This window comes from Lepeophtheirus salmonis, chromosome 1 (genome assembly GCF_016086655.4).
Source record: "Lepeophtheirus salmonis chromosome 1, UVic_Lsal_1.4, whole genome shotgun sequence".
NCBI lineage: Eukaryota > Metazoa > Arthropoda > Copepoda > Siphonostomatoida > Caligidae > Lepeophtheirus > Lepeophtheirus salmonis.
Window position 1 is genome coordinate 23,394,049 of NC_052131.2, and position 13,037 is coordinate 23,407,085.

Sequence of the window (13,037 nt, forward strand, 5' to 3'; positions counted from 1 at the left end):
ATGGAAATAATGGACTCTAATCGTCATGTAAGGACTGCTTTGATTCAAATATAATACATAGCTATACTTACAATCCTACAATAGTTATAATAATATTAAATTGCCTTTTTATGTTTATTTATTAAGCTGTGTAGATATATCGTACAGTCATTGTACGATAAAGCAGTTCCAATAACTTGTCAACTCTGGAAACAAGTACAGGGTCGATTTGATATTTTTGACACTGGATATTATTACTCAAAATGACCGTTAGATAGCAGTAAATTACTGTAGCATTTTTCCAAAATATTTGATGAGTACTTGAGAACATGTAAAGCTAACAACTATGGAATCCATGGACTTTAACCCGTCCAACCAGTGGATAAGATTAACCGTGGTTATGATAAATGCCCTAGTTTTAAGGACTGTGACAAATTGACAACTACGACTACATCATTAGTCACTGGTTCTTACTTCCCATTTTTTCGAAAATCAAAATCTGGTGGTATTTTTTTACTGTGTTTCTTGACGTAGATTTCAAACACTACTGGTTTTTGATTTTCAAAGAAATGAAAAGGACGACCCACGTTCATACACAACCTTAAAACATTAATAAATATAGGTCCAACTGTTATAGAAAAATATATTTACTTAATTTTTAACAAATACTAATTTAATACCTCATTACAAAGTTATAAATTTCATAGACTCCATGTAAAAAATAAATAAGACAAAATAACAAGTAAACTAGGACATAACAAAGCAAGCACGTGTGTATTAAATAAATTATATATAATCAAACAATAAAAGAAGACAAGCATAGTGTGTCAGAGAAGGGTCATCATACTGATGTAATTTTCCAATAAGTAGATTAGGAGGGTGTGGGACCGCTATTGCTCTATTTATGTTTATAAATTGATAGTTTGAAATCTTTTACTATACACTCCAACGTCATATTTTCTTCCACCGCCGTGTTTATCATTATAAATCAAGTCTTCTCAGAGATCTTCACTACAATTACGCTGAACACTAAACCTTCTACCGCCTTTGGAAGGAGGCCAACTTAGGGCAGCTATAGAATAGGTGGTGTAAGGACTATACTTTTCTTTTTGAAAAGGTGAAATATTTCTCTAGCGGGTTCGAGGTCCTATTATATGTATATATGAAGCCTAGTTTATAATTATATCACTTTTGTTTTAAGTTTGTTTAGGGATTTTGCATCTCTAACTAACTACATATTGATTTTGTATCAATATGAAATTTTTTAGGGTATGTTTGAATAAAGAAAGCCCATCTATTATACACGCGTAATGGATGTTGTAACTCTCCTTTAGAGCTCCATCAAAAAATTATATTACCCACAGATGACACTTTGTATTAGAATATGTATGATTACTTTTTAATAGTTTTATTTTTTTCCTAAAATAGACCAATATATCATTCAATGTGTTTACCCTTGTTCTGAACAGCTTGATGGAGACACATCGTTACTGACTTGAAACTAGTGAGAGCACAACGTCTAATGGAATTTTCGCCCTCAAACTCACCGGTGCTGACATCAAAGAGTCATTACTGAGTCTAAAAACTTCATTGGTCTTCAGCCCCAATCATACTTCACATTGCAAAGTCAAGGGGATTAATATCTGGTGAAGCTGGATGTTAAAAATGCTCTCAATTGTCTTTGCGACATTTATGCTTTTCATAGCAATATTTTTTATAACGAAAACGCCATGCCAATATTTTTGACTTGGCTAAATAAATCTAAACACTTTTATTCTATATTTAGCCATGTTAAATTAGTGGGACTCAAACTCTGTATCACCTTGTACATATACATATGGTGAATTGCACAAAAATATAATGCAAAAAAATCAAGAAAATGATAAATGAACCATTTATTATTATTTTTTTACAACCCAGGTATTTAAATACATTCCCATACTTCAGACATATTTTTCACTAAATTAAAGTCTTTCTATTCTAATTTTTGTGACGAATTAAGTTGTCCAAGACTGTTAACTACAATATCTAGCCTTAATTTGATTTGAACTTAATTTGGTCTGGATTTGATCTAGGAAATAAAATCTATCAATTTTGCATTTTTTCATTGTAAAGCTGAATTTTTAGGACAATTTGTGGAGTATCCTAAGGATTTATTAGAATAATTAGTTGTTATATTTAACTAAAATTTGGCAATTCTCGTTAATAACAATAAAAATGCTTTTGTGTGAACTTGCTACATCTTATTTTATCTTATACATCCGTCTTATTTTACTTTATATTAAAAAAGAAAAGCTTACAAATATAAATAAGAACAATCTAAATGTATGCCAACTCGTCCTACTTTTTTTTATAAAAATTGGAGACAGCGACAGCTGATAGTTGAAATTGAAATATTGCAACCTTTTAATAATATTGAAGTAGGATCTTTCTCTTCCTACTCCAATAAATTCGCTTTGCTAAGATATTTACTTAACATTAAACGGTATTGATAATTGAACTTCAACTATCTGCTGTCACTATCTTCGATTTTGAGACAGAATTTATTAGCTGCTAGTTCTATATATATTAATTATTTTATTTATTCAATATGATATTTTAATTTAAAAAGCACAGTTTTTATTATTATTCTACTAATAAATAATTTACTAAAAATTTCCAACACCAAATTATATAAATTTAAATCGTGAAACAGGTAAACTCCGGTATTTCCGATACTGAATGCACTAATATTTATCCCTAAACACATATTAACACGATCATTCTTGCAGGTCATCAATTTTTAATATTTTTCGATAAAATACTATTTTCTATTGTACTATTTTGCAAAGTGTTACTCCTGGGCAACGTTACTTGAGAAAGAGACAAGTTATTAAGGATTAAGAATCTGGTTTATACTCCCTTCCTCTTTTGCGTGTGTTTTCTTTTTCTTTTTTTCAGAGTCATTGTCTATTTTATCATTGTGATTGTATTTTTGTGTTGTTTTTCTTTTTAGCGATCTGCTTCAAACTTTGATTGCTGTAATTTTAAATTATGTTCATAAAATAATTTTATGACTGTGTGTGTGTCTTTTTATTTCATTTTTACACAGAAATTAGTGAATAAATGAAGGAAGAAAAAAAATATGGAGAAAATAATATATGCACAAAAACGTAAAATAATAATTTTGAGAGAGAAGAAAACTATGAAAATATTTGTTGCATTAAGGATCGTCAATGCAAATCTTAGTCATTTATGTAGGCGTACATAAAGTTTTTTATACAAGGTCAAATATCTAAATATACTTTAATTAATTATAGAAGTTTGTTTTTTTAACGAAAAAATGACTTCTTCCATATCAGGATTTACTCCGAAAGTACTCTCATTTTTCTTTATTTAAAAAAAAAGTTGTGCCTTTTTTGCTATGTTCCTCATCATTCATCTCAATTTCTTTACCCCTTTCGAGTATAGAAAAATTGTAAAACACCACTATCTGACAGGAAGAAAAAGATAAAAATGGTATCATTCCTTTCAGAGTAGGATATGTGTCTTATTTCTATATTTGTTTTTAGACATTCACAAGTTAATCAATTAAGGATTTTTTATTACTTCTCAGTATACATGTTTAGGTAAAATTTATCTTTGTATATTGAAAGGTACTTATTGTTTGTTGTATGTAGACACTAGACAGTCTTACATTTAAAAGGCGCTATATCATAGATATTATGTATTAATTTTTAAAAGTTCTAAGGTTCAGACTTCCGTTCATGAACTAAGATATCATACACTCCAAGATCGATAAGAGACCTTCTTATTCATTTGAATCTACATTTTATCGTCAATCCTTTTCACTATAAAATAAATCTGATTATATACAATTCTTTGTTTACCTTAACCTTATTTACGAATGATGTGTATATTAAGTAATTTTTTATTTTGATAAAGTAAATTTAATCAACTATTTGGCTTTATAATTGTTATTTTGATTTTCCTTTCGATTTCTTAGAGTCTTCTTCTTTTTTAAAGTGAAGACTGGGGCATGCAACACTAGCTTCAAAATTATAATACCTTGTGTATCTATTATTCTAAATAATACGCGCAAAAATTGAGTGCTACAACGAGGGGGACCTGACAAAGTTTCTGACCTTAACGTAAAGATAGAAATACTCGTAAATAGAAACTAGTCACATCTATCTAGCATTTGCTGACAGTTACTCACCAAAGTTTCAGTCATTTTGGACACAGAGTTATTATGTAATAATCATTTGAGTGAGTTGATCTGATTTTTTAATGAGAAAATTGACAAAATCTAGAACTGAGCTGTCTCTAAATATTTGTAGTCCAAAATGGCTGAAACTTTGTTGAGTAACTGTCAAAAAATGCTAAGTAGATGTAAATTGTTTTATTTTTTACAAATGCTTCCAGCTACACTTCAAGTTCTGACACTTTTCAGACCACCCTCGTAATTAGACTCCCAAAATTCCTATGAAGTAATGAATATTTCATAGAATATATTATCAAAATAAAAATGTAATCTTTTGCTATAACAATAAAAAAAATTATTTTGTTGAACCCTCAAACTTGTGATATTAAAATTATTTTTTAAAACGGATTCCTTTGTTTGTCGATGTCTTATATTGATAGAACTTGCTTTAGCCATTTCTTTAATTGTTCAAATGGAGTTGCACTGATTAAGTATGAAGAAGCATCATAGTTTTATAATAACTCCATCAGACCTAGGAATTGTTTTGAAGTCGATATACATAATGCATATTTCCTTCTCTAGGAATAAGCGATACCCAAAGCTACGCACATAGAATTAAAAAAAAATCCCGAACGCGTTGTCTAGAGCTACGTCGTTTCTAAATAATAATAGAACTACTTTTAACAATTTAATGTATATTTATGAGTGTAAATTGGAGTGAATAGTTTTAAAAATATTAAAAAGTCTAAATGAAGTAAATTTATGATTGTTCAGCTACTTATCATGTTATTAAATACGTCTTATTTTCGGGGTTTATTTTTTTACCCAGTTCATTAACCGAGTTATAAAATATATGCTCACTTTAGAGATTTAAAGAACGCAAAGCATGTTGGTGGATAAAATATCATAGAAATACGCTCATTTATGTTGAGATACATTTTAAATTTTAACAACTGTGATACAGGATATAATTTTTGAGAGAAGGTAAATAGGGGGAGGGCACGCAACAAACCAAATTATCACAAGAACAGGAGCAATAGTGATTATACCTATTATTTATAAAATTGTGTCAAGTATTATAAAAATAATAAATATTCCCTGAAATAAATAAATATTAAAGCTGAAGTAAATCCTTGGGGAACAAAGTTAATCATAGCTCTAGACACACTTGTAAAAGAGAGAGAGAGAGAAAATACTAGGAGAGGCAATGGGTATATGCACTAGAGTGGAGTAGGCAAGAATAATCTTTTGTTATGTAGTCTTCTTAGCAGTGATGCATAATATTAGGTGTAGTAAAAATAAATTAATTATTTTTAATGGATTTTTTTTCCACTTATTTTTATCTCCTTGGCAATCAAAACTAGGCTTACTCAACAGTTGGACTGAACGATTTCCATTATTTTATCCACATTTTTGATAATAAGCCTTCTAGAGCGTAATATATCATTGACATCAAAATTACCAGAACAGTGTCTTGGCTGTTGCAGTATCACGACCATGTATTTCTCTTTGATTGTATCCATTTTTGACGTGCGCTCCAACAATATTGAGTCAAACAAACACAAAACTGTCCGTTATGTTTTTTTTAGTGAAAAATCTTATCTTTCTTACCCTTTCCAGCATACACCAATTGGACTTATACAACACGAGATACAGATGACTAAAGCCATATATTGAAAAAATAATGGATTCATTTTGTATTATACCCATTTCTGTCATTATGTAAAAATGGTCACTTTCACAATTTGTCTCCATATAGAGTAATAATATGGGTAGGAATTACTCCAATTTTGGTCTACAATACTACTTCGAATCCAACAAATATATACACTCATAATTCCCGGGAAAAATTCATTGTAACTCTTCAACTTTCATAAGCATATACATCCACCCTATTTATTTTGAGTTTTCATGATTTTGGTATTCGTTTTGCCCCATTTAAGTCAATGTAATCAGCAGTTAAATGACTTTGTGTCATCAAAATGCTAGCCATATTTTACTTTTTCTCCTTGTAAAATAAAACATTGCCCATTGAAATTTCAACACCTTAAAAAATACATTTGAGTAGGGTTTTCTTGAAATATTACTAAAGCTCATTTTTTACCATTCGAACTGTCTTTAGAAGACAATTACAACTTTTGAAAAGTGACATTCAAAGGTAATTTATAGATTACTACATTATTTAAATAGATACAAACAACGGGATGCAAATAGGCATATATACATGTAGTGTTTAAATTTGATGGGTTTAATTGAAGCCAGCTAGTAAATTTTCTCATTAACATGCTGTTGAACGGATGTCGGCCAAAAGAAGTATGTATGCCGAATTGCAAAAAAAAAGAGGAGACTATGGATAAATGGGACGATGTATTGTTGTCATATGTTGTGAATAAGAAACACGGTGCCGATAAAACGAATCAAACTTTTATTATTTTCAAATATTTCTTAGATACTTTGGAGAATAAGAAGAATGGTTGGTTCTGGACTTGTCCGAATGGTGGTCAGGATTGCATTTATAAGTATGTACTTTCACTTTGTTTTGTTTTTAAAAAAGATAACAAACGCACAGAAAAAAAGGAAGAAATTTCAGTATGATAACTTATTGAGCAAAAATGAGCTGAATCTAGTAACAAAGTTCACCTTAGCAAAGTGATCGTTGAGACCTTTATTGATTAGAAAAAGCGTAAGCTAAAAGAATCAGTCTTAAGAAAAAAAAGAGAATGATAAAAAGAAGATAGTTTATCAAGCTGGCAATACGATTAGAGTTTCTGGTAGAAAAATGTTCTCATGAAGGTGGAGGGGCTATTGATTTCAGTAAACTCGAATCCGAAGAAACAGAAGATGAACGTTAAATAATATGAGAGCTGCTTTGATCAATATGATGTAATGGTTGATGGTCTTGATAAAAGTACTGATAATCAACTCTCGAAAATTAACAAGCATCTGGCACAATTGATGAAGATATTTTTGACAGCAAGGACTTGGACGAACTAGAAATAAGAAGAATTTGAGATTTGAAAGCTCTGAATTTCATCTACACTTCTTAATGTGTCTAGTTGAATAAATAAATATTGTACAGATATTAATTCGAATAAAATAAAATTCAGTCTTACTCTAGTATATTACAACATAAAAATATTTAAATATAAAAAAAAAGTACAACCAGCTAGTTGTAATTTGGTAAAAAAAGGGTATTGCTACTTTCTGGAGGTATTCTACAACTAAAATAAATGCATTTATATTTAAATGAAACAATATCCCTAAGAGCAAATTTACAACTAACATATTCTGTGGATATAAAAGACTGGCAATGGTTGGAATGAAAATGGAAAAGAAAGGGGCCTTGAAATGACAAGCTGTTCCAATATTAAAAAAACCAAGACTAAAAAACATCTGTTTATAGTAATAACTTTACTTCAATGTCAACTTTTAGAGTTATGTTTAAAAGTTTTTTTTATAAAAAAAAAGTTTATTGAAAAGCAACATTTGTCAAGTAAAACTTTAAAAAAAGAAAACCTTTGCAAAATTTTACAAATTGCTACAACATATTTCAAATAAGAGGATCTATAACAAACCCTTGAGTCTAGTTTTTCAAGAGTTGCTGTGCATCCAATTTATGATTATTGAGGGATGTAAAAAAATAATTTATTTTCTTTCATTATTAAAAATGGATCATTCATCATTTGTAAAGAAAAAAATTATCATCGATTCAATCCCCCCCTCTGTTAATGGATTTCATTTCCTGTGCTAAAAAAAAAAACTTTGAAAGTTAAATTATACAAACCTAATTTCGAAAAAACTAATAGATCTTTCTCATCAAAATATATTATTTTTAAAAGCATAATGTTCATATATACATAAATTTAAATAGTTAATCTAAACTTCTTTAAAAAATAAACATTAATGCTCTGACGTCATTATACGTATACCGTAAGTACTGCTGAAAGCATTTGATAATATATGTATTTTCCCTCCCCTATTCATTTTATTGATGCTTAGCACGACATATTCCACTAACATTAAAAGCTACAAATAATTTTTTTTTAAACACAGTAATAAATGTTGATTAGCTAAACTCAAATTCAGTTCTTGTATATCTCTAAAAACTATAAGCTTTTTAAATGATAAATAATTTTTATAATTGAAAGGATTTGTGTGACTATCAACTGATTTTGAATCCTTTGTTTGTTGTATAAAAAATTGTGTGAGACGAAAAAGATATTATCGTACCAGGGATTAGAAAAATAGACTTTCGTGGCCTGAGTTGATAATTAATAAACTTCATGTTAATTTCCTTAATGTAATGAAAACTAAGCTTGTCATCTTAAAAACATTCTTGAAATTGTTAAGGTTAATTTTAAGGTTATTTTCTTTTGGCATGCTGCCGGATATAATAATATGGGTTTTAACTCCGGGGATGTATTTTAAAAGAGGCTAATATGTCATGACGTTTAATTAGATACCAAGGAGCTTTGAGTGAAAGGAAATAAACAGAAACCCTACTCGTATCTACCAAGCTGAAATTACTATGCTGTCGATCCTCAATTCTATTCTGATTCCAAGAATAAGACTTACTTCCAAGTCCTAACAAAATCATCAGTGTTATTATTCTTATTTTATGAGTATACGCATACGAGGTTACTAGAGTGACAATAATAATTTTTTTTTTTGGAAAAGTAAATTGTATTTGAATACAATAAGATGCTTTGATGGCAAAAATATGTACACATATATAAACAAAAAATTTACTAAAATTAAAAGGTATTTTATATTGTTCAGTTTACATTTATCAAATTAAAACGGATATGATATTACATTCCTTATAATACTTCATGCAGATTTCTTTTATAAGTTTTAGCATATATCTAGGTATAAGCAAATATGTTAGTACTATAATTAGCCCATCTAACCTAAGACTGTTAATTAGAGAAGGTAGGTTAAGAGGAATAAAATAAACTATCTTTAGCAAAATGTCAACTTTTAAAATAAATTGCAGCATCTACACGAGTTGGAAGGCCTTGCACCCTTTGATGACATACTCATCAAACTTGGCCATCCTCTTACGCAAAATAAAGGCCTAAAGCAAAACAATATTTCTGTGGAGGACAGCAAAGCCCTTGGCCTTAATGGCACCTCAAATCCCATAGTCAATTGAGTTTAAATCTGGTGAGGAAGGAGGGCACAATGTCAAATGTTGGAGTTGTCGCCATTCATCCAAATTAGGAGTTGCTTGGCCTTGGTAAATCTGATGGGCTTTACCTTTACTGTTATAAGCTGGCGTTTTCGCCAGGCATAAGCTCTTGAATCCCATGTATTTCACGGCATGATCGTAATTTCACTAACGTTTTTTTTTTTACAAGATAAAATTTATTGAATCCCAAGACTTATCAAGTTCCTCTTCAATTAAAATAGCTCTTTATTTTTAAACGTTAATCTTGCTAACATTACTAAACTGGGATCAAATACATGAATTCATATATAATTAGTTCAAATTTTCTTATCCAAATAAATGTGTTTCTCAAACCATTGGAATGAATTAAAGTATTACCCTAAAAGGGATGAAAAAAGACGAAATAGAACATGTTTGTGAGTTATCATGTACAACTCTAAAACTATGAGTCATATAACATAGCCTAATAAAAGTTTTGTCACTGAAACCCTTATAATAAATTAAAAATATTAATACTAAGAATATGAATATGTTGGCAAACGAAACAAAAAAATACTATGAGGAATGCATGTACATCGAAACATCTGTAAAATATTAGATTGGATGGGAAAATATTTTGACATTAGCGCCAATGTCTAATAGAAACTAAATTTTTATATTTTTAATGTTTTACTTCAAAATATTGCCTAATAATTTTTATGGTTTTAAATTGACTACAATAACGAATTGTTTTTTATTTTTTTTATTAGGAGAGTAAATGTATGGATTTTTAAGAATTTTAAAATAAAAATTATAGTAAGTTGAAAAAGAAAAAATTTGGGGAGTAGCATTCTCTTGCTGCAAAATAATAATACTCTCTCAATAGTAAGATATTGATTATTTGTATTCAAAATGTAATTCAAAAGTCTATTTCGAGAGCAAGAAAAATAAATTAAAAAGGAATACCCTTTTTCACTTATTCAGGCTATGCCCCATACTACAAACTGTCACACCTCCTTGATGATAATATTTTTTTTACTTTGTTCATAGTCAATTGTTTAATAAGATGCGTCAGTTTACCATCTGATTTCGATTAGTAAAGCTGTATGTATTTCCTATGGAGAAACATAGTTTGCTAAATTAGTTAATTTATGCTTAATTAAAGTTTTAACCCTTTCTCTCATAATAACGTTGCTCAGAAGAAAAACTTCAGAAAGTTGTCTGTGTTATCAAAAAATATAAAAAAAGGTTGACTTGCAACACTTATCGTGTCGATTTGTGTTTAAAGATGAATATTAATCCATTTTAGTATAAGAAATACCGGAGTTTACCTGGTTCACGATTGTTAGAATCCCTTCAGTTTAAATAATCTTTATATAATTATTTTTTAATAGAATAATATTAAAAATTGTGTTTTATGAAATGGAATTTCATATTAAATAAATTGAAGCATGATTATTATAGAATTTAAAAATAAAATTATTTCATTTTTATAGCAATTATAGACCTTAACTTCAAAATGTTGCTTGAGGAAAATGAAATTTTTTTTTTTCATAAAATAGAAAATTATTTGTTATTCCTTTGGTTATGTTTCTTATACTCAAAACATTTCAAAATCAAAAAGTTTTTTTATATTTACCCTATTTTTAATTCATGAGAGAAAGGGTTAACTATACTTGTAAACAGACGATGTTTAAACCTCCCAGCAGGGACGTCGCTAGCTTACATTGTTGGGGAAAGGGAGGGGGTGGGGTGAGGCCCAAATATTATCGACACTTTTATATAATTACTTATTTTATGATAGGTGAAGTAAAAAGAAAACAGCGCTTTTACGATTTATTTTGACAATAAAGTAAATGTTATTAGGATTATCCTGTTTAGACCAAATATTGCCGTTTTAGTGGATAACTTTTGTCCATTTTGAAAGCAATTTTATAATTCTGCAATGGAAGAAGTCTATGTCCCTATTGGTAAAAGACTTGAACAGCTTATTTTCACAAGACTTCCTAGAGGCCAGTTTGTAGCATGAAGATATTTTTTCAAATGTTTTATAAGGTGAGAATCGCTTGGTGGCAGATCTTCACTATACGGCGGGTGAGATATAACACCCCATCCAAGCTCTCAGAGTTTGGATGGTATGTTTTTGGCACATTGTTGTCTTGACGAAATACAACACCCTTTCTATTGGCCAATTCTGGGTTCTTTTGGTCGATCATCTTCTTCAATCTGGTTAGTTGTAGACTATACTGGGTCCAAAGAAAGTCCTGTTAAATTAACTTTACACAAATTAATTATATTTAAGCTAAGAGATACAATATTTAAACTCAAGTAGTATCGAAACTAGATCAAAACAAACCGTTTTGAATAAAACAACAGTTTTATTAACCACAATGGAAGCCATGAGCGGGGATATAATCAAGGATACCTGAAGAGCAAATCTCGACCTTCCATGTTGAGGAACTGGAAAAGCATAAAGGGCAACCTTATTTTTATCAAAAGAACCATTGAAAGGTATGAAAAGGCTCATTCTATCCAGGACAACCCCAAATCAGGCAGATCTAGTTCAAAAAGGACAACTCTAGTTGTCAAGGCAAGGATTGCAAGAAATCCAAGGAGGAACCTCAACACGGGTACAACAACAATGAGAGATCTTATCCAAGATTACCTTGTGATGTATCCTTACAAATTGAAGGGGCAACATCACTTGCCAAGCAAGGTCAATGATAAAAGACTTGAGAGAAGCAATGCCATGCTTCTGAAGCTGAGGACTGGAACGGCTCCCAACATTGTATTCACTGTTGAGAAGATTTTTACTGTGGAAGAGGCTTTTAAACCCCAAAATCATCGGATTGTGGCAAAAAGGTGAACTGGGTGACCATAGAGCCAACAGACTACAGAATACACTGTTTGTGATGGTTTGTTTGACCGTGACTGAGACAGGGAAGACCCTCTTGGTTTATTTGCCTTCCAGGGTGAAGATTAATAGCATGGGATACATCAGCACCATCCTAGAGGAAGGTCTTGTTCCCTGGGCACAACAGCAATTCTAAGCCATAGACCTCCCAACAGGATTGTGCCCCCTCCCACACATCCAGAAAGACACAGGAGTTGTGTGAGGGTAATTTGACTTCAAAGACAATATAGTCGAGCCCCCCTTCAGCCCCGCTATCAACGTCATGGATTACTCCATGTGGTCCATTCTTAAGAGCAGAGCCTGTGTGACCACCAGTAAGAATTTGGATAAGGGTGACTATTTAGTATGAAAGTTATATCACATGTTTTTGAAACTGGTGTCCCCTATGTCTATAATTATATGCAAATTATGTAATAAGTGATATAATTATTAATTTAATAAAATTTAACAGAACTTTCCACGTACCCAGTATAAGTCTGAATTAAGTGTTTTGCCCGAAGGGAGAAACTCATATAGTATTATTCCTTTCCAGTCCCAGCAAACATAAAGCATAAGCTTCTTGGCCATTACTCTGGGCTTGGAATCATTTGAGTCGTTTTACTGTTCTTTAAACACAATATTTTTGGGAGTTGTTCTCATATGTTAACCATTTTTCATCGTCAGACCCCATACGCTTCAAAATTGATCGATTTTGTTATATTTCAGAAAATAGTCTCAAACATTAGTTAGATATAAAATGTACTTTTACGTTAATTCGTTATGCAAATAGTTCAAAACTGTTTTTTTGGCTAATCTTCAGTTTCTGGACAATT

At 30.3% G+C, this 13,037-nt stretch overlaps 1 protein-coding gene and 1 pseudogene across 1 annotated transcript; both read left to right on the plus strand.

The window, feature by feature from the left end:
- On the plus strand, positions 1-7,173 carry LOC121132204 (zinc finger CCCH domain-containing protein 15-like; annotated as a pseudogene).
- Positions 7,174-11,760: 4,587 nt separating this feature from the next.
- On the plus strand, positions 11,761-12,177 carry LOC139906173 (uncharacterized). Its single transcript, XM_071890531.1, has one exon. The coding sequence runs from the start codon at positions 11,761-11,763 to the stop codon at positions 12,175-12,177; it is 417 nt and encodes a 138-aa protein (XP_071746632.1).
- Positions 12,178-13,037: the final 860 nt, after the last annotated feature.

Bases quoted from the DNA above. Each gene is read 5' to 3' on its own strand.
- LOC139906173 (XM_071890531.1), top strand. From the start codon at position 11,761: ATGTTGAGGAACTGGAAAAGCATAAAGGGCAACCTTATTTTTATCAAA.